The sequence below is a fragment of the Vicia villosa genome, unplaced genomic scaffold (genome assembly GCF_029867415.1).
Source record: "Vicia villosa cultivar HV-30 ecotype Madison, WI unplaced genomic scaffold, Vvil1.0 ctg.002054F_1_1, whole genome shotgun sequence".
Classification (NCBI taxonomy): Eukaryota; Viridiplantae; Streptophyta; class Magnoliopsida; order Fabales; family Fabaceae; genus Vicia; species Vicia villosa.
The window spans coordinates 118725-141642 of record NW_026705823.1 but is presented as its reverse complement, the minus strand read 5'-3'; the positions used below and the strand labels follow the sequence as shown (position 1 = coordinate 141642).

Here is a 22918-nt window from a genome sequence, read left to right as displayed (position 1 = left end):
AAGCAACTCAACTAAATTTTATCTCCAATGGTGCAACTCTGAAGAACCCATATTGGGTCCCACAATTTTACTTTAGTTATTAATATTTTATTCATATTAAATTTTATAGTAATTAAAATAATAATTTAAATTATTTAAATTAAAATTGATATAAAATAAATAAAATTCAAATTGAACTTATAATTTAAAATGATAATTAATATTAATCTCAAATACATGACATATAATTAAAAACAATAAAAATAAATAACATCACATAATAAATTAAACTTAAACTTCATCATCTACATGTCCAAAACGTTCCCAAATATACTCGACTAAATTTCCTTGAAGTTGACGATGAACTTGTTTTTCTCGAATACTTGCTCTTCTTTGTAGTCTTGTTGCAAGATTCGGATGAGGACCGCTAAATGTTTCGGTTGTTGAGTTGTTGTCATCCACATTATCATAAGAGTAATCAAAATTACCTCCATATGTATGTCGTTCGTCTTCAACAATCATGTTGTGCAATATGATGCATGCATATATGGTATGCTTGAGGGTGTCCATGTGCCAAGCACGTGCTGGGCCACGTATAATTGCAAATCGAGATTGAAGCACTCCAAATGCCCGCTCCACATCTTTTCTAGCTGATTCTTGATGTTGAGCAAATAACTTTTTCTTTTCTCCCTGTGGCATTGAAATGGTTTTGACAAATGTAGCCCACTCAGGATATATACCATCTGCTAAATAATACCCCATATTATATGGTGTCCCATTGATTGTATATTGCACATTGGGAGCATGTCCTTCCAAAATATCGTTAAACACATTAGATTGGTTTAACACATTAATGTCATTGTTTGAACCTGCAATACCAAAAAAAGCATGCCAAATCCATAAGTCTTGTGATGCCACTGCTTCAAGCATGATTGTGGGCTTACCATGATCACCTCGACAAAATTGTCCTTTCCATGCAACAGGACAATTTTTCCATTCCCAATGCATACAATCAATAGAACCCAACATACCTGGAAAGCCACGTGACTCTCCCATTTGTAAAAGATGTTCAACATCAGTGTTGTTAGGCTTTCTCAAATACTCAGCCCCAAATACAGCATTCACGCCCTGAACGAATCTTTGTAAGCACTCAATTGAAGTGCTTTCACCGATTCGAACATACTCGTCTACAATGTCAGCAGCAGACCCATACGCCAACATACGAATAGCAGATGTACATTTCTGCAATGGTGAAAGACCCATTTTACCAGTTGCATCGACCCTCATTTGGAAATATTCATCATGATTTCCAAGGGCATCTACAATTCGAAGAAATACATGCCTATGCATTCTGAACCTTCTTCGGAATTGAACATCTGTGTATACTGGATTTTCCGAGAAGTAGTCATTGAACAATCGATTATGCCCTTCTTCACGACCTCGATCTATCGTTGTTCTTTTCTTTGGCCTAGAGGAACTTCCAGATTGAAGTTCATTCTGAGGCTCTTGTTCTTCATCACTGTCGTCCATAAATTCTTCTTCAACCAAGTCCCAAAATTCTTGATCGTAATCATCTGAATTGTCTGAATCCATTTTAGTAAATAATGAGAGAAGAATAAGATGAGAATGAGAAAATAATGACATAAGTGGTAGTATATATAATAGTTTGAATAACGGCTAGTTTGAATAACGACTAGTTTGAATAACGGCTAGTTTGAATAACGGCTAGTTTGAATAACGGCTAGTTTGAATAACGGCTAGTTTGAATAACGGCTAGTTTGAATAACGGCTAGTTTGAATAACATAATATTTATTATAATTTAAAGTGGTACTAATGACCATGTTACATAGGTGTTGATAAATTAAAATGGTACTAATGACCATGTTACATAGGTGTTGATAAATTAAAGTGGTACTAATGACCATGTTACATAGGTGTAGATACTAACTACATTCCATATTTTTTTTTCATCTTATTACAATATTTTTCATGAATATCTCGCTGACTATCGCTCATAGTAGAAGTGTCTTTCATCATTAGTTGCACTACCTTTAATTCTATCTCGTCCTCCTTACTTTGCGCTAGTCTTTCCATTAACATTGATCTTTTATTCCTTGCATCTTGCGTTTCATTTGGAATTTCCTTTGCCTTACCCTTCCTTTTTGCTGCTTTTTGTCCCATTGGACGCTCCATTGGTGATGATGAGTTAAACTCATAACTTGAAGGTGTATTTGGGTTCTCCGATGATGCCTCACTAGCATAAGTCTTTGTTATTTTTGAAGAACTTTCAATCGATTCTCCCATCCATTTAGGTTCATCTTTTAACAATCTCCATGCGTACTCAAGGTTGAATGTTGTACCTTGATCCTGAGCAAAAAATGCATTTGCAGCGGCCATGACATCGTTCTCCGATGTCCCACTTTTCTTTCCATTAACAGCTTGTTTGTAACACCCAACAAATTTTTGAACCAAGCCATTTATTCGATGCCATCGACATTTTAATTGTCCCTTTAACTTTTCCCGCAACTTTTCCCGCGATTCCCCACGATACTGGTTATAATTGGCAGCGACTCTTACCCAAAAACTCTCAGCCTTTTGATCAACTCCCACAATTGGATCCTTTGAAACATTGAGCCATGATTGGATAAGTAGTATATCTTCATCCCTTGTAAATTGCTCTCGAGATTTTTTTTTAACAACAACCCTTTCTTCATTTTCAGTACCAACTTGAGTAGAAAATGGTGGAACTTGAGTAGAAAATGGTGGAACTTGAGTAGAAAATGGTGGCATCGGTGGAATTTGAGAATTTTGAGGATTAGGATTTTGATAATTTTGCATGAAATTGAACATAGCTTGTTGATAATGATAATGATTAGGATCCATTTGACCTAAACAATTGTAATTTGAAGTAAAAAAAAATGAAAATTTGAATTAAAATGATGAAATTGTGAGAGAGAAAATTGAAATTGAAGAGAAAATATAAGTGTTGGTAAAATTTGTGTTGGTTAATTTTTTTCACAAAACTATATTTATAACTAAAAAATAACTAAAAAAAAAAGAAAAAAAAAAGAAACTAGCCGTTACCAACGGCTATTTTTATTATTAAAGTCAAAAAAAAATTGGAAGAACCGTTACCTATTTATGCTCTGATGGCCAGGTGGAGTCTCAAGGAAAGGAAAAAGTGGGCCCCAAAGCAGTGCCATGCTGGAAAACTCTCCCTAAGAACCAGCGCTGGAGCTGCTCTTACAACTTTCCATAAAATATATATATATATATATATATATATATATATATATATATATATATATATATATATATATATATATATATATATATATATATATATATATATATATATATATATATATATTCGGGTGTGATTTCGGGTTTCGGGCGCGGGTTTCACACTACCCAAACCTGCACCCAAAATATCGGGTGGCACCCGAACCCATACCCAAACCCAGTCAACTCGGGTTTTCACCCGTTGACTCGAGTTCGGGTGCGGGTGGGCCCCGCGGGTTTGGGTCTGTTTGCCATCCCTATTATGAAGTGACTTTTATTTATAAATTTATCAAATTTTTATTAAAATAAAATTGTTGTTGAAATAAAACCAAGGAAAGTAATATATAAAGTATTTATCGTAGTATTTCAGTTTGAAAACTCTAAATAAAAAATAATTTATATAAATTAAAGAAAATAAAATATTTTGTATTTACTTTATTATTACATGCAACATTTAATATTTACTTTAATATCACATGCCACATATACCAATAGGTAACATAATTGGACGAAAAGAATAAGGGCTTATTTGAATTGGTTTTGTAAAACTTTTTTTAGTTTTAGAAAATTGAAAATAAAAAAATTGTTTAGTAGTCTAATTTTATAATTATTTTTAGAACTATTATTTATATGAGAGTTTTAAAAACTAAAAAATTAAAATAGGTTATAGGGGTTTTGATTTTTGGTCTTTAGTTTTGGAAATTAGATAGAGAAAAAACAAGGAAAATATGTACATTTTTTATACGGGTAAATTTGTAATATTGTACAACTTTAAAATAGTTTTTAAAAGTAAGGTTACCAAACATGTTTTATTTTGAAGCATTGCTATTCCTACACCATTCCTTATAACCTACACTGTATTCACTGTTCACAAGTATAGTGACATTAACAGTGTCGTGACCAAAATTTTCTAGTCATTAAAAACGAATTTTTTAATAGTCATTCTGTAATGTTTAGAATAATTTCTAAGTTTTTATTATGTGGAGAAAAGTAACATATGAAGATATGTTAGAAAAAATATTTTCCACTTTTCATGCATCCAATGTGCTCCTACAGTAGCAGTATCGAGAAAAGGGATTTAATAAATATTCTGACCTAATATCTTGTCTTCTCGTGACTGAGCAAAATAATGAACTATTGATGAAAAATCATGAGGCTCGTCCCACTGGTACAGCTCCATTCCCAGAAGTGAATGTGGCAAGGCACAATCACTATGGGAAAATTATGGTTGCGGTCATGCATGCACTCTTGGTCTATGCTTATGATTTTGGTTTTGATCGTGGTCACAATGGTACTCATAAGAACACATATTTCCACCGGAAGTGGAAAAATATTGAAATGAATGAAAAAGAGGGTCAGAGTAGCAAAACAAATGAAAATACTTGCCATCGTTGTGGAGGAAAAGGTCATTGCAGTCGCACTCCAAAACACCTTATTGATCTTTATAAAAAATCACTAAAATATAAAAAAGAAAGGATTGAGACTCACTTTGCTAATGAAGATGATGATCCAGATTACGACAATATAGATGTTACCTATTTAGATATAGGTGACTTCTTTGCTGATCCAGATGGAAAAATTGATCACCTTATTGGAGATGGAATTGTCAAGAAATAAATTTATGAAAATTTCATTTATAAGTTTTATGGGTGTTTTGAATTTTATTTTATAATAATAATAACAAAGTGTGCTTTCTACTTGTTTGTTTACATAATTTACTATTTAAATAACTTGTGTTTTTTAATATGCGCTTATAACTTATTGTTAAAATTTATTATTGTTCTTAGAATGAATATGGACACTGTTAGACGCTGGCCTTAGGATCTAGAGGGGGGGGGGTGAATAGATCGTTCACAGTTTTACGGATTTAAACGACTTTTCAGCGGAAGTGAATTCTGAATCGACTCGCGTCTATTCCGAACCACTATCGAAACGATTATATATGTGTTTAAAAAACCAGTCAAAGACTTGAAGTAAATGATAAGAGTATATGTTGCAGAATCAAAGCGTTTCTCTTATTGAAAATCAGATTAACTTTTTGTATGATGGACAATGTTTGCAATGCAGTAAGAGTGATAGAAACAAATATACAAACACTTGGTGATAATGATCAAATTGAAGGTAATTCAATGTGTGGTGGATTGTGATGTTTATGTAAGAACTTAATTCACAATCTTAACACTCGAATCGTTGATCAATTTGCTATTATAACCAAATATGAACAGAATGTAAATGAAAAGGTAAAAGCGACAAGAACACGATATTTGTTTAGGCAGTTCGTCGATCGTCCTCGCTACGACTACGTCTGCCCCCAATTCCAAATTGAAATTGGGTAATCTTTCATTAATGTTGAAAGTAGTATATACAAAGAAGATAACAAAGCGATAAACGATAAACCAATTATGTCGATCCTTTGAATCTTCTTCCCCCTTAATCTTGAGCAAGATCAAGGTTATCCAAGAGCTTCACTTTGATTCCCTTCTGCAGTGTCTTGATTCCTTGAACTCCCCGTTCCTCAATCGTTACACTCAGCTGAATCCTCAATGAACGCCTCTTGATAAAAACCCCCAAGAACCACCCGTCGTGGAGGACAAAACCCGCAGATTTTATTCACCAACAAACCCCACAAACCTTCACCCACTAGGAATCTTCAATTCTGTTCCATGGACGTTATCGAACTCATCACTAACCCGCAACGCAAGAATGATTATGTGTAATTGTGTTGGAGATGATGAAGAACGAAGATGAGAAGCGTTTGTGTATCTTTCAGTCGTTGGTGTTCTGTTGAATAATGAACCTTTGATAATATATATAAGATAGCTTAGCAGTTGGAGATGAGAAAAACAGAATTTTTGGCATTCTTGATCAGTTAGGTCGACCTCTTGTAGAGCTTAGGTCGACCTAGCAGTGCTTGCAGAATTTTGCTCCCAGTTAGGTCGACCTGTTTAAGGAGTAGGTCGACCAGAATCCTCTCAAAATGCATTCTGGGGACATTTTCACAGATTAGGTCGACCTAGTCGTTGTGTAGGTCGACCTAGCAGACGGGTATGTAACTTTCATCAATTTAGGTCGACCTGGATGATGTGTGAGTCGACCTAGCAGAAGTATGTGGATTTTTCTCCATTTTAGGTCGACCTGGGTTGATGGTAGGTCGACCTACCTGCTGCTTTTCTGCAATCTTCTTGTTTTGCTTGTGTTGAGTCAACCTATAAACATATAAACATAATGGGTTGACCTATTCTATCATGAGTGATCAATGCTTGCTTTTCTTTGAGTTTTCTGCTTCCGTCTTGTTGTTTGAATGCTTATTTGAGTTTGCCATGAATCAAAAACATCTTTGAGTGTAATCTTGTATTCACATACTCCCCCTTTTTGATGATGGCAAACCATTCATCTAAGCTTTGGTAGTAAGTGATAAAGACTCAACAAAGCTCCCCCGTACATCCAGCATCTATCTCTCAACAAGGCAATCTCTCAACAAAGCTCCCCCGTACACTCAGCACTCAGCATCTATCTCCCCCTTTGTCAACATCAAAAAGAGAAAACAAGAGAATAGGAGAGTAACAAGAGAACCATAGATAATAATGCTAGCATGTACAGTATAGTAGATAAAAGGTAGTTAGTGATAGCATGAGACACATATGTGAGCAAGAGCAATTTTTATGCATGAAGTCACTATAAGCATGTTAATTGATAGCATATTATAGTATCAATAATATTTTTGGAAGTGAACAACAATTACGTTACCGCTTTTTCAATATGACGCCTGGCTTGATGATGAACTACCTTTATGCTAAGAAAAATGTTAGCAAGAAAAATATATATATATATAAAGTAAAGGAATAATATTAAGAGAGAACAAACGTAATTAGCCCAAGTTAGAGATATCGAGTATCCCTAATTCCCTATGAATGTTGAAGTATTGCTCCGTTGCTAGAGGTTTGGTGAATATGTCAGCTAGTTGCTTCTTGCTTTCTACATGTTCAAATGTAACGTCTCCTTTTTCTACATGATCTCGTAGAAAGTGATGTCTTATTTCAATATGCTTGGTACGTGAGTGTAAGACAAGATTTTTACTTAAGTTTATGGCACTTGTGTTATCGCACATGATAGGTATGCGATCAAGCTTAATACCAAAGTCAAGAAGTTGTTGCTTGAGCCATAATATTTGTGCACAGCAGCTTCCAGCAGCTACATATTCTGCCTCAGCAGTAGATAATGCAACCGATACTTGTTTCTTGCTATGCCAACTTATCAATGAATTTGAGAATAGATGACACGTTCCACTTGTGCTTTTTCTATCGGATTTGCAGCCAGCAAAATCTGAATCAGAGAATCCTACCAAATGACACTCATTTCCCTTTGGATACCATAGGCCATATGTAGTAGTTCCACGTAAGTATCGCAGAATTCTTTTGACGGCTTTCAAGTGAGATTCTTTTGGACAAGATTGATATCTTGCACACATACACACACTAAACATGATGTCTGGTCTTGAGGCAGTAAGATACAATAGTGAACCTATCATACCTCGGTATAATTTTACGTCAACCTCTTTACCTTTCTCATCTTTGTCTAGATTAGTATTTGTTGCCATAGGTGTGTCAATTTCTTTTGCTTCACTCATTCCAAATCTTTTGAGCAGCTCCGTACAGTATTTAGTTTGATTCACAAACGTTCCATGACTGAGTTGCTTGATTTGTAGGCCAAGGAAGAAATTTAGCTCACCCATGAGACTCATCTCAAATTCACTCTGCATAAGCTTAGAAAAATCTTTGACAAGTTTTGCATTAGTCGACCCAAATATAATGTCATCTACATAAATTTGGACTAAGAGAATATCTTTATCTTTTCTTTTAATAAAGAGAGTAGTGTCAACTTTACCCCTAGAGTACCCTTGACTAAGGAGAAACTTGCTCAAACGCTCGTACCAAGCCCGAGGGGCTTGTTTAAGACCGTATAGAGCACGTTTCAGCTTATAGTCATGAGTTGGGTACATGTAATTCTCAAAGCCGGGTGGCTGAGCAACATAGACTTCTTCATTTATATAGCCATTTAGAAAGGCACTTTTAACATCCATTTGGAATAGTTTGAAGTCTTTAGAACAAGCATAAGCAAGTAAGAGACGAATAGCTTCGAGACGTGCTACAGGAGCGTATGTCTCTTCATAATCAATACCTTCCTCTTGATTATAACCTTGGGCAACTAATCTAGCTTTGTTTCTAGTAATAACGCCGTTTTCATCAAGTTTGTTACGAAAAACCCATCTAGTGCCTATTACTTGATGATCTCCCGGATGAGGGACTAAGTCCCAAACATCATTCCGTTTAAATTGGTTTAATTCTTCTTGCATGGCCATTAGCCAATGCTCATCAAGTAATGCATCCTTAGCGTTTTTCGGCTCAACTTGTGAAACAAAAGCAAAATGATGACAGAAGTTACTTATCTTTGAGCGTGTTGTAACGCCCCTTGAGATGTCTCCTATTATATTGTCAATTGGATGGTCTTTCACGTTTGTCCAGGCCTTGGGAAGTTCTTCATTGTTTGAGATGCTTTCTTTTTCATTTTCATTGTGAGACTCATCTTTCTCTCTCTCAGCATCTTTCTTTACAATACTTTCATCCTCATCTTCCTTATCCTTGACAATGTCTTCAGTGGATGGACCTGCACCATTAAATGAAAGACCTACACTTCCCTTACCAAGTATGGCTCCCCGATTGTTATCTCCATAGGTGACATACCCCTTTTTCTTTGCTTGAAACTCAACGAAAAGAGATAGGTCTCCAGTCATGTGTCTTGAACATCCACTATCAAGGAACCACAACCTTTCGGCAATGTCAAGACACTTTTCCTGCAAGATTAATTTAAGGAGGGAGGTCCCCAATTTTCATTGGGTCCTTGGTAGTGAGTACACAATTTGTTGCACTTAGGCAACCATTGAAATACTCCTTTAGGAACTAAAATTCTCCTAAATTTGCATTTTTCAATGGTATGTCCCTTTTTGCAACAATAATGACAGGTAATATGATGAGAATATGGAGTTTTGCTAGTTGATACTTTTGGTACAAAAGTGTATTTACTATATAAAGGAGTATACGATCTTTTGAACTTATTTGGATCAACCGCAAAAGTCACTTTTGGTTGTAGAGCCTTGTCTAACTTGGCTTTTAGATCTCTTACTTCTTTTTGCCAAATGTGACATGTCTCACAACCAAACCATGATGTAGGATCTCTTTCAACTTTATCCTTTTGAATGTCTAGCATAGATTGTTTTAAAGCTTCCATATCCTTTTCGGTTTTCTCAACTTTTGATTCAAGATATGAAAATATTTTCTTATTTGAGGCCAAAAGTTTGAAAGCTTTAATTGCATCTCTATGTAATTCTTCAAAAGCAAGTTTTAGTTGAGAATGAGATACCTTATCTACGAGTTCAGGTTTAAGATGACTTACAGCTTTCTTTTTCTTGTGTTGATGAGCCATGAAACATAGGTTTGCTGATTCTTCTTCATCGCTTGATGAGCTTTCACTAGATGAATCACTTTCCCATGCTATGTAGGCTCTTTTCGATTTGTTATGACCTTTGCTTTGGTTCTTCTCCTTTTCTTTCTTAAGGTATGGACTATCCGGTTTGTAGTGACCGGCTTTCCCACAATTGAAGCAAAGACCTTTGATTTTTCCCTTGTTGTCGTCATCTTGTTTGAACATGTTTGATTGCTTTCTATAGTTGATCAAGCCTTTGTCAGAATGTTTTGCTCCATTTTTCTTTAGATATTTGTTGTATCTTCGCACAAATAGTCCCATTTCCTCATCATCGGAGTCTTCGTCATCACTTGTGTCACTATCCTTTGGCTCTCGTTTTGAGGTCTTGGAGCTCGAAGCTTTTAGAGCTATTGACTTCTTCTCTACCTCTTTCTCCATGTTCTTTTCTTTCTTTGTCCTTTTCTCATGCATGTCAAGACATTTAAGGTGTTGTTCATGTTCCTCTAGTTTACCAAATAGAGTTGTGATGTCTAAAGTGTTTAGATCATTTGCTTCCTTTATTGCTGTAACTTTGGGTTGCCATTCCCTGTTCAAACATCTTAAGATTTTGTTAGTAGCAACTGCATTGGAAACAGGTCTATCAAGAGAATTTAATCGATTTTTCAGGTGAACGAATCTTTTCTGCATGCTTTCGATGGTTTCACCATCTTCCATGTGGAAAAGTTCGAACTCTTGAGTTAGCGTATTGATCCTAGCTAGTTTGACATCATTCGTTCCCTCGTGGGCAACTTGTAATGTGTCCCACATAGCTTTAGCTGATCTACAATGGGAAACGCGATAGTATTCATCAACTCCTAGAGCTGAGATTAGAATGTTTCTCGCTTTCCAATCGTATGCATATCTCTTTTCATCTTCAGCATTCCAAGTATCTTCTGGTTTTGGAACAACTGCACCAGCTGCATTTGTCATGGTGATCTGAAATGGACCATTGACAATAGCTGTCCAGATGTTCCTATCAATTGCATTGATATGGACACACATACAATCCTTCCAATAGCCGTAGTTTTCGCCGTTGAAAACTGGAGCTCTATTATGAGCCCCTTTAGGTCCGGAAGCCATCTTTCCAATAAGTGTTTCACGTAGCACGGAATAAACCAGAGCTCTTGATGCCACTTGTTAGACGCTGGCCTTAGGATCTAGAGGGGGGTGAATAGATCGTTCACAGTTTTACGGATTTAAACGACTTTTCAGCGGAAGTGAATTCTGAATCGACTCGCGTCTATTCCGAACCACCATCGAAACGATTATATATGTGTTTAAAAAACCAGTCAAAGACTTGAAGTAAATGATAAGAGTATATGTTGCAGAATCAAAGCGTTTCTCTTATTGAAAATCAGATTAACTTTTTGTATGATGGACAATGTTTGCAATGCAGTAAGAGTGATAGAAACAAATATACAAACACTTGGTGATAATGATCAAATTGAAGGTAATTCAATGTGTGGTGGATTGTGATGTTTATGTAAGAACTTAATTCACAATCTTAACACTCGAATCGTTGATCAATTTGCTATTATAACCAAATATGAACAGAATGTAAATGAAAAGGTAAAAGCGACAAGAACACGATATTTGTTTAGGCAGTTCGTCGATCGTCCTCGCTACGACTACGTCTGCCCCCAATTCCAAATTGAAATTGGGTAATCTTTCATTAATGTTGAAAGTAGTATATACAAAGAAGATAACAAAGCGATAAACGATAAACCAATTATGTCGATCCTTTGAATCTTCTTCCCCCTTAATCTTGAGCAAGATCAAGGTTATCCAAGAGCTTCACTTTGATTCCCTTCTGCAGTGTCTTGATTCCTTGAACTCCCCGTTCCTCAATCGTTACACTCAGCCGAATCCTCAATGAACGCCTCTTGATAAAAACCCCCAAGAACCACCCGTCGTGGAGGACAAAACCCGCAGATTTTATTCACCAACAAACCCCACAAACCTTCACCCACTAGGAATCTTCAATTCCGTTCCATGGACGTTATCGAACTCATCACTAACCCGCAACGCAAGAATGATTATGTGTAATTGTGTTGGAGATGATGAAGAACGAAGATGAGAAGCGTTTGTGTATCTTTCAGTCGTTGGTGTTCTGTTGAATAATGAACCTTTGATAATATATATAAGATAGCTTAGCAGTTGGAGATGAGAAAAACAGAATTTTTGGCATTCTTGATCAGTTAGGTCGACCTCTTGTAGAGCTTAGGTCGACCTAGCAGTGCTTGCAGAATTTTGCTCCCAGTTAGGTCGACCTGTTTAAGGAGTAGGTCGACCAGAATCCTCTCAAAATGCATTCTGGGGACATTTTCACAGATTAGGTCGACCTAGTCGTTGTGTAGGTCGACCTAGCAGACGGGTATGTAACTTTCATCAATTTAGGTCGACCTGGATGATGTGTGAGTCGACCTAGCAGAAGTATGTGGATTTTTCTCCATTTTAGGTCGACCTGGGTTGATGGTAGGTCGACCTACCTGCTGCTTTTCTGCAATCTTCTTGTTTTGCTTGTGTTGAGTCAACCTATAAACATATAAACATAATGGGTTGACCTATTCTATCATGAGTGATCAATGCTTGCTTTTCTTTGAGTTTTCTGCTTCCGTCTTGTTGTTTGAATGCTTATTTGAGTTTGCCATGAATCAAAAACATCTTTGAGTGTAATCTTGTATTCACAGACACTAACACTAGTAGTGACGATATGTGTCATGCTGACAGTGCAACAACCCACACAATTCTCAAGAATAAAAGATATTTCTTTAATTTAGTAAATTGAAAGACTGATGTCAGTACTATATCTGGCATCTAAAAAATAATCAAAGGCTCCGGAAGAGCCAATATGTTGTTACGTGGAGGAACAATATTACACATTAATAATGCATTATATTCTCCCAAGTCTCATATAAATTTATTGAGTTTCAAAGATATTCGTCTAAATAGATACCATATTGAAACAAGTGATGATGGAGGGATTAAATATCTTTGTATTACAAAATATAATTCAGACACAAAATGTGTAATGGAAAAACTACCGGATTTATCCTCTGGCTTGTACTACGCTTATATTAGTACAACTCTAGCACATACAACTGTAAACCAGAAGTTTATAAATAATGATAAATTTCTAATTTGGCATGACCGATTGGGCCATTCCGGTTATATAATGATGCGAAAAATAATTGAAAATTCACGCGGTCATTAATTAATGAGTAGAGAAATTATTCAAACAAATAATTGAAAATTCACGCAATCACCAACAAAAATTAGAAATGAATCTATAAATTTTTTAGAGCGTATATCTGGTGATATCTGTGGGCCAATACACCTATCATGTGGATCATTTAGATATTTTATGGTTTTAATTAATGCATCAACTAGATGGTCACATGTTTGTTTAATGTCAATTCGCAACCAGGTGTTTGCGAGATTGCTAGCTCAACTGAATCAAATAAGAACTCATTTCCCCGATTATCCTGTCAAGAAAATACATCTTGATAATGCTGCAGAATTTTTATCTCAAGCATTTAATGAGTATTGTATGTCTATTGGAATTAACATTGAATACCCAGTAGCACATGTTCATACACAAAATGGACTTGCGGAATCATTTATTAAAAGAATAAAATTAATTGCAAGACCACTGATTATGAGATGTAAACTCCCGGTTTGTGCTTGGGGACATGCAATTTTGCATGCTGTAACATTAATTCGCATCAAGCCAACGAGTTACCACACCTCTTCCCCTTTATAATTAGTTTTTCATAAAGAACCTAGTATTTCCCGTCTAAGAATTTTTGAATGTGCGGTGTATGTTCCAATTTCTCTACCACATCGCAATAAGATGGATCCTTAAAGGAGGATGGGAATATATATTGGATATGAATCTCCATATATTGTAAAGTACCTTGAACCAACAATGGGGGATTTATTCACTGTTTGTTTTGCTGATTGTCATTTTGATTAATCAAATTTTCCAGCATTAAGGGGAAATAATAAGAAGCTGGAAAGAGAGATCAATTGGAATGAATCGTCATTATCTCATATTGATCCTCGAACAAAACAATGTGAACTAGAAGTTCAAAAGATAATTCAGCTGGAAAACTTAGCAAATCAATTACCAAATGCACTCACTGATCCAAAAGGTGTGACTAAATCATATATACTAGCTGCAAATGCTAATAAAAATTGATATCCCTGTTGGATAATCAAATGAGTCTCAACCACACCTGAAGCGTGGCAGATCAATCGGTTCCAAAGATAAAAATCCTCAAACAATAAAGGGAGCTAAAATTAAAGATGACCCAAGTGAGGATATAGAAAATCTAAAAGAACCTTCAGACATAATAAACATTTCATCTCTAGAAGAGATTGATCAGGTACTTGAAACTCATGAAAATAAAGAGATATCAATAAATAATGTCCAAAATTGAATATAATGGAACTGAAATGAAGTCGACATTGATGATGTTTTTGCATACAATATAGCGCTAAATGAGATTGTTGGATCTGTATTTTATGATTGGCAGATTTTTGTAAAACAAATAATATGAAAGAAAAAGATAGGAGATATTTGCTATTGAACAGGTACAGAAGATGTCCTACAAGATGTCATAACATGTTGAGTTGAAGATCTTCAACATTTGAAACAACATGTCCTTTGAAGAAGCACAAGACATCATGCCTGTTGAGTTGGAAGATTCAGTCTGTTTTGAATAATGCAGAATATTCAGAGAATATTATGCAATCTTTGAAAGGCATAAACTTAAAGGTCGAAAGAATCAAAAAGAATATTGAAGAATAAAAGATTTTCTATAATTGGATGCAATTTATAAATATTTGATTGAAGACCTATTTTTTAGCAGTAGTTGTTACTGGTTTGTAATAGCATATATGCTGCAATTAGAAGCCCAAATCCAGTTGGGAATAGGCTATAAATAGAAGCATTAAAACCTAGAAATTTAGGCCAGCCGAGAATAGAAACGATGTAATCATAAGGGCTAAGTCAAGTAAACCTCCTGGCCTATGGGAAGGTTACCATTGTGATCCTTGAAGCCTGTAGGCAAGAGGAGTGTTTTTCTTGAAGAAAGCTTTGAAGCAACTTCAAGATAGGAATATGAAGAATGAAAACAATAGAAGGAGAGAAGGATATTAAGTCGTTGATATAGTTCCTGGGACTGGAAACTGTGCAACACCATTGCGATGGTTGGGAGTGAGCAGAGGTTCTCATGTCTTAGATGAGGGATTCTAAGATAAAGATGTCATTGGGTAGGGACTAGGTATACCGGAGGTTGTTTACCTATAAACCGGAGTTTGTATACATAAAATAATACTACTGATAGTGAATCTTCTTCCTGGCTTGGTATGCCCCCAGAGTAGGTGTGATTTCACCGAACTGGGTTAACAATTCTTGTGTTGTTTATTGTTTTTCTGATTACTACGTCTATACCTTTCTACCTGAATGTTGGATCAGATGTCTTAGCATCCTGTGTGACATCTGAAGTCTGACTTACCAGAATTTCAGAGATAAATGGCAAAGAGGATCAGGAAGCAACGTCTATCTAAATTTGTAGACAAAGTGAAGACTGGCCAAAATAGAAAGATGCAATTGAAGCATAATTAAACTCACTCTACAGAATACAATTTTTTGGACCTGTAGTTTGAACGCCTGAAGGTGTGAATCCAGTTGGATACAAATGAGTTTTCGTACGAAAATAAAATGAAAAAGGTGAAATTGTGAGATACAAAGCTCAACTTCTCGCTCAAGGATTTTCTCAAAGACCTGTAATTGATTTTGATGAGACATATTCACCTGTAATGGATGCAAGCACTTTTCGATATCTAATAAGCCTATTGGCACATGTGTTACGACCAGCTTTTTAATTCTAAGTTATTAACCTAAAATATACAGAGTCGCCACCTATGTTTTTATTTTATTCTAAGATAAGTGTAAACATGGGATAAAAACCTAAATAAGAGTTTCTAGGTAAGTCGAGAAATTAGGGTCAAGGGAAGGTGTTAGGCACCCTCAACCCTTCCTTAAGGTTTTAATATGCCCTTTAGGGTAAGAGTATTATGGCAAGGTTTATGGTTTATATGATACAGTTATAGCAAATAATAAAGATCTTAAACCTAATTTGGTTTTGGGGAAAGGGGACTCGTCTTGGTTTTCCAAGTGCCTACGTACTTCCTTAATGGAGGATCAGAGTCTACGTAGTTCGGGGTTATTTGTTGGTATTTTTTATGGGATTGTACACCATTATTTTTGTATGTTGAAATGTATTTTAATGAATACACAGTTCGTAGTTATCGTAATTCGTAGTTACAGAAAAAAATATTGTGTACAAAATCCCTATTTTTCTGTATTTAAAAAGATTTGCTTAGATTAGTTATATTTTCATAGAAGTATTTATTTATTAGCAATCTTAGGAATAAAAAGATAAATTATAATGAATAAGAGAATCAATTAAATTAATGGGTAAATTTTGTATATCAAGATACTTCAATGAGTATTTTAATTTGTACAAAATTATAAATAAATTTTTTATGTATTTTAGCGAAAGTTGTTTCTTTCAACTATTCATCTAATTGTACTAAGCAAATAAAATAATATCAAGAAACAAAATTAAACTTAGGCCAATAATTTATGATTTATTAAATTAATTTGTTAAATTAAATATTAAAATTTCTGATTAGTTATCGGAATTAATAATGATTTTTTTATTTGAATAAAAAACAAACATATTTTAAAAAAAACATTTGGGTCAGGGGTGCGTTTTTAGTTGATTAGTAATTTCCAAGGGTGTTAATAGCGTTTGACCCAGCCCAATGACTCTAAGGTCCGTTTGGACCAGGTGGGGGCGAGCGCATGACATTATGGTGGGGACGCAAGGCTTTGAACATCGATCCAGATCCAATGGCCCTTAGGATTTTGACCTGGGACGTGGATCTAGAATGGGGACAATTCGAAGGCCTGCATGCATTCTTGTTGAAGGAACATGGCAAAGGAGGTACATTGAATCAAAGATCAAGAACCCACCATGTGGCCATCGTGAGGCCACATGGCAACGATCCAACGGCCAACACATGGGATTAGTTCCTATCTAAACAATTTTCATTTCATTTTGTTTTTTCCTTTCTCTCTCTACTCGGCCCCTTCTCTCTCTCTCTCTCTCTCTCTCTCTCTCTCTCTCTCTCCATAAAACACACCCTGCAAACCCCACGAACACCGCCCTTACCCGCCGTGAAACCACCCCAGAACCACCGTAAATCCTAATTTCTGGTTGAAGCTTAACCGAAAACTTCAACCCATGAACCTAGAAACCCTTAGAATCCCAGATGAAGATGAATCTTCATCTTCAACCTCAAGAACCCTATCAATCTAAACCCTAACCCCACGAACCCTGACCCTAACCCTACAAATATATGATCCTTAACCCTAGAAAAATTCCAGAAAACATAATCATCACATAATCAAAACAAACATACATGCAATCTTTTGAGTCCTAAGCTAAGTGTTCAAGCGTTTACCTCTTTCGCTTTACTTCCTCTCCGATCTCCTTGCTTTCGTTTCTGATTCCTCCTTCCCTTCTCTTTTCGTAGGTACAAGGTGGATGTTGTTTATCTTGAAGGTATTGGATTTCTGATGATGAACCCTAGCCTCCTTTTGACGAAAAGCTTTGGTGAGGGTTTGGATTTGCGGCTACAAGGGTTTTCTCCGATCTCTCCCTCTTCTGTAAACTTCTCTTTTTTTTTTACAGTTAGGGTTAGTGTTGTAGATTAGGAAATTAGTTTTAAGTCCTTTAATTCAGATTTGATTTCGTTTTTAAGTTTTCTCTTTTTTTTTTACAGTTAGGGTTAGTGTTGTAGATTAGGAAATTAGTTTTAAGTCCTTTAATTCAGATTTGATTTCGTTTTTAAGTTGATTTGATCCGATTCAATTTTGTAATCAATTTCAAATTTTTGTTGTAATTAGTTAATAAGTCCTCAGATCTTCTAATGTATCTGGACGATTTGTACCCATGATTCATTTTAATGAAATCCTTTATTTTATTTCCAATTTCATTTTGATTTGATTTCTCCGGATTTGGGCTTTAGGGTTTGTAAGGTTGGTGGTGGTGGCCGCCGCTGCAAAGAAGGGGAAGATGAACAGGGTCTTTAAAACCCTAGTTGACTAAGTCAACTATAAAAATAAATTATTAATAACATATATAATATAAATATTTAATAATAATAAATAAAATAAAATAAAATAATAAAAACAATAATAATTTCAATAATTGCAGTTTCATTTTTAGTCCTTCGTGGGTTTTGGCAACGGTTTTAGCTGGTTTTGGCAACGATTGTTTTATAAAAACCGTTGCCTAAAGGCAGGGAGGGACTAAAAATGAAACTGTAATATTTATAGGGACCAAAAACTTATTTAACCCATAATTTTATTTTAACTAAATCTAATTACTAACTAAAAACAAATAAATAATAATTAGTATAAAAGATTAATCGAATTTTTTTAAATTAAGATTTGGTTTATAATATCAATTAATTAGAATCAACAATAATTACTAAATAATAATTTTAATAAAATCAGTATTTTTAATAAAATCATCATAATAATTATGCATTTTAATAAAATCAACAATTTTTAATAAAATTATTAAGAAGTAATAATTTTTGAATTAATAAATTAGTAGTGTTAAGCTATATAGATAAAAAAAAATCCTAAATGGGCCTAAACTCAAATTGAACCCAAATGATTTTTTTAAAAAAAACATCCCTCTATTCTGAATTATGGAGAAAGATTTAAGAATGGGCTTGACAATCAAAATGTCAAGCCCCCTAATTTAATATACACCCCTTTGGAACCCTGTGGATTTGCAATACATCCCGATTTATAAGACGTAATTGCGGTGAGGCAAATTTTAGGGTATGACAGTTGCCCCTATTTAATTACCCTCGGATCTAAGAGCGTGAGGATACGCATGTCTTACGTGTTTCAGATTGGAGGGTTATTAAATAATGGAAGACCCCTAAATTTGTCGATGATGCGTATGTATGCCTGCGTATGCTTCGTTTCGACCTGTGAATAGGTGTTATTGACTTGTGAATAGGTGTTTTCGGCATGTGGATAGGCGCTTAGCCTGTGAATAGGCGTTCTTGACCTGTGAATAGGTACTTTTACCTGTGAATAGGTATCTTTGGCCTGTGAATAGGCGTTTTTGAACAGTGAATAAGTGCTTTTACCTGTGAATAGGCGTGTAATGATTATGTTCATGTTAGTTGGTAAATGCTCGTATATATTGATAATGTTCGTGTATATTGCTAATGCTTGACGTGCATAGATGATGCTTATATGCGTAAAAACATTTATGAGCGAAAATCTCGAATTTTTCTGTTTGCCATTGGGTTTTGAACTGATCCAACCTTTGACAACCGGTGTCTTTGAATTGATATGACGCGTTAATGTGTCGAGGTGCTTCTTAGATTTACCTTTGATTGTTTGTTTTCCAAAGCTCTCTTTTTTTAAAAAAACCTTATTTCTATTGGCGCCCCAAAATAATTTCAGTATTAAGCTTATGAGAGAATAAACGTTTTATTTTCGCAGATGGTATGAAAACAGAAGAAATAGAAGTTGATGACATAGAAAGATGATGCTTAATTGGATAAATTGAAACTTTGCGTTTTATTAATGAACTTTTCCTTTTAATAGGCGAGAGTATAAGAAATAGTCTTTGAAATGACAATAGAAAGAAAGAAAAATGACAAAATGAAAAATATTGATACTGCTGTTGCTTTTTGATGGCTCTGGTAACCTTGCTTCCGAAGATAGACGATTGCACGAATTCCTATCCTTTGTAGTTATCAGAGTATATTACTTGCTTCGTGATTTGTGCTTTTGGTTAAGCATAGTATTTCTTGACCGCATCAGCATTGATAGGATGCGGTAACTCGTCTCCATCCATTGTTGTGAGGACGAGCGCTCCACCTGAGAAGACTGTTTTTACAATGTATGGACCTTCATAATTAGGAGTCCATTTCCCACATGAGTCAAGGCGGGGTAACAAAATCTTCTTAAGAACTATATCTCCTTCATGAAAAGTCTGGGGATGAACTTTCTTATCGAATGCTTTCTTCATTCGCTTTTGATACAAACTGTTCGTGACACAAAGCTGTCAGACGCTTCTCTTCAATGATATTAATCTGATAAAAATGGGTTTTTACCCATTCCGACTCTTCGAGTTTTAAGTCCTCCAGGACTCTTAGTGAGGGAATTTCCACTTCGATTGGGAGAACTGATTCCATACCATAGACCAGGGAGAATGGCGTTGCTCCTGTGGAAGTTCGCACAGATGTTCTATAACCATGCAGGGCGAAGGGCAACATTTCGTGCCAATCCTTATACGTCTTCACCATCTTTTGCACTATCTTTTTGATGTTTTTATTGGCAGCTTCAACTTCCCCATTCATCTCGGGTCGATATGGAGAAGAATTATGATTCTCGGTTTTGAACTCTTTGCATAATTCCTTCATCATGTTATTGTTTAAATTGGACCCATTATCGGTGATAATTCTATTGGGAACCCCATAGCGGCAGATGATGTTATGCTTGATAAAGTGAGTGACTACTTGTCTCATTACATTCGTGTAGGAGGCAGCTTTGACCCATTTAGTAAAGTAGTCTATAGCAACCAATATGAACATGTGCCCGTTAGAGGCCTTGGGTTCAATCATTCCTATCATATCAATACCCCACATTGCAAACGGCCAAGGTGAGCTCGGAACATTTAGAGGATTTGGTGGCACATGTATATTGTCAGTGTAGATTTGGCATTTATGACATGTCCTTGCATATTGAAAACAATCAGCTTCTATAGTTATCCAGTAATAACCTACTCGTAATATTTTCCTTACCATAGAGTGGCAATTTGCATGAGTTCCAAACGTCCCATCATGGACCTCTTTGATGATCTCCTTTTCTTATTTTTCATCCATACACCTTAGTAGCAATGAGTCATAGTTTCGTTTGTATAGTATATCTCCACTCAGGAAGAATTTTGCTACCAACCTTCTCAATATCTTTTTGTCAATCGTGGATGCATTCTCTGGACATTCTTGCCTTTCCAAGTACCTTTTGATATCATGAAACCACGGTTTGTCATCAGGCCGTTCTTCGACAGCAAGACAATAGACAAGCTCTTCAAAGTGCCTAACTGTTATTTGTGGTTTATGATTCGGCCAGGTTACTTTAAACATAGAGGAAAGAGTGGCTAATGCATCTGCCATTTGATTCTCCTCTCTAGGAATGTGATTGAAAGTGATTCTTTCAAATTCAGTTGCTAACTTCAGTATGTGATCCCTATATGGGATTAGCTTAGAATCTCGTGTATCCCACTCTTTATTAAACTGATGAATTACTAGTGTTGAGTCACCATAAACCTCAAGAATCTTGATTCTTATATCAATTGCCGCCTCTATACCCAGGATACATGCCTCGTATTCAGCGATGTTATTAGTGCAGTCAAAACATAATCTTGCTGTGAAAGGTATGTGATAATTATCCGGAGATGTCAAAACTGCCCCCATTCCATGCCCCAGTACATTTGATGCACCATCGAATGTAAGTGTCCATATTGCCCCAGGTTCAGGTCCTTCATTAGGACCTGGTATTTCATAATCTCTTACCCACATGACATTTTCATCAAGGAAGTCAAACTTCATTGACTGATATTCCTCGAGGGGTTGATGAGCGAGATGTTCTGCCAGCACACTCCCTTTGATTTCCTTTTGTGTGACGTATTGGATGTCATATTCAGATAATAGCATTTGCCATCTGGAAATTCTGCCTGTGAGGGCCTGCTTTTCAAACACATACTTCAAAGGATCCATTCTTGATATTAACCATGTAGTATGAGTCAACATATATTGTCGTAAACATTTTGTGGCCCATGCTAGGGCGTAACATTGAAGGATAGAAAAACACTTAGAAAGGGGGGTTTGAATAAGTGTAGCTTTAAAAACTTGACAGATAAAAATAAATTGCACAGTTATTTTTATCCTGGTTCGTTGTTAACTAAACTACTCCAGTCCACCCCCGCAGAGATGATTTACCTCAACTGAGGATTTAATCCACTAATCGCACGGATTACAATGGTTTTCCACTTAGTCAGCAACTAAGTCTTCCAGAGTCTTCTGATCACACACTGATCACTCCAGGAACAACTGCTTAGATACCCTCTAAGACTTTTCTAGAGTCTACTGATCCACACGATCACTCTAGTTACAATCTGCTTAGTTCACTCCTAAGACTTTCCTAGAGTATTCTGATCCACACGATCACTCTAGTTCCTTACAACTTAATGTAATCAATTCTAAGAGTATTACAAATGCTTCTTAAAAGCGATAATCACAACTGTGATATTTCTCTTAATCGTTTAAGCTTAATCTCACTAAAATATTACAACAGCAATGTAGTGAGCTTTGATGAAGATGAAGATTCTGAGCTTTGAATTTGAACAGCGTTTCAGCAAGTTAATTTGAATTGTATTTGGTGCGGAATCGTTAACCTTGCTTCTCATCAGAACTTCATATTTATAGGCGTTGGAGAAGATGACCGTTGAATGCATTTAATGCTTTGCGTGTTCCGTACAGCATCGCATTTAATGTTATACGCTTTTGTCAACTACCTCGAGCCTTGTTCACGCTGTGTCTACTGACGTAGCCTAGAATAGCTTTTAACGTTCCTTTTGTCAGTCAGCGTAGCTTGCCACTTGTACTTTCTTCTGATCTGATGTTTGTGAATACAACGTTTGAATATCATCAGAGTCAAACAGCTTGGTGCATAGCATCTTCTGATCTTCTGACCTTGAAGTGCTTCTGAGCGTGATACCATCAGAACTTCAGTGCTTCTGTTCTCTTGTTCTTCTGATGCTTCCATAGACCCATGTTCTGATTCTGCTTCGACCATCTTCTGATGTCTTGCCAGATCATGTTCTGATGTTGCATGCTGAACCCTTTGAGACAAAGCTTCTGAGCGCTGAATTATGCGTACTCTTTATATATTTCCTGAAAGGGAAATTGCAATGGATTAGAGTACCATATAATCTTAAGCAAAATTCATATTATTGTTATCAT

General features: G+C 35.7%; 4 protein-coding genes across 4 annotated transcripts; 1 reads left to right on the top strand and 3 right to left on the bottom strand.

Annotated features, from left to right (window-relative positions):
- Positions 1–270: 270 nt before the first annotated feature.
- LOC131637599 (uncharacterized) lies at positions 271–1572 on the bottom strand. The gene has a single exon (XM_058908198.1). It carries the CDS (start codon positions 1570–1572, stop codon positions 271–273), a length of 1302 nt encoding a protein of 433 aa, XP_058764181.1.
- A 355-nt stretch (positions 1573–1927) lies between these two features.
- LOC131637598 (glutathione S-transferase T3-like) lies at positions 1928–2863 on the bottom strand. The gene has a single exon (XM_058908197.1). It carries the CDS (start codon positions 2861–2863, stop codon positions 1928–1930), a length of 936 nt encoding a protein of 311 aa, XP_058764180.1.
- Positions 2864–4402: 1539 nt separating this feature from the next.
- On the top strand, positions 4403–4879 carry LOC131637597 (uncharacterized). The gene has a single exon (XM_058908196.1). It carries the CDS (start codon positions 4403–4405, stop codon positions 4877–4879), a length of 477 nt encoding a protein of 158 aa, XP_058764179.1.
- A 15885-nt stretch (positions 4880–20764) lies between these two features.
- On the bottom strand, positions 20765–21370 carry LOC131637596 (uncharacterized). The gene has a single exon (XM_058908195.1). The coding sequence runs from the start codon at positions 21368–21370 to the stop codon at positions 20765–20767; it is 606 nt and encodes a 201-aa protein (XP_058764178.1).
- Positions 21371–22918: the final 1548 nt, after the last annotated feature.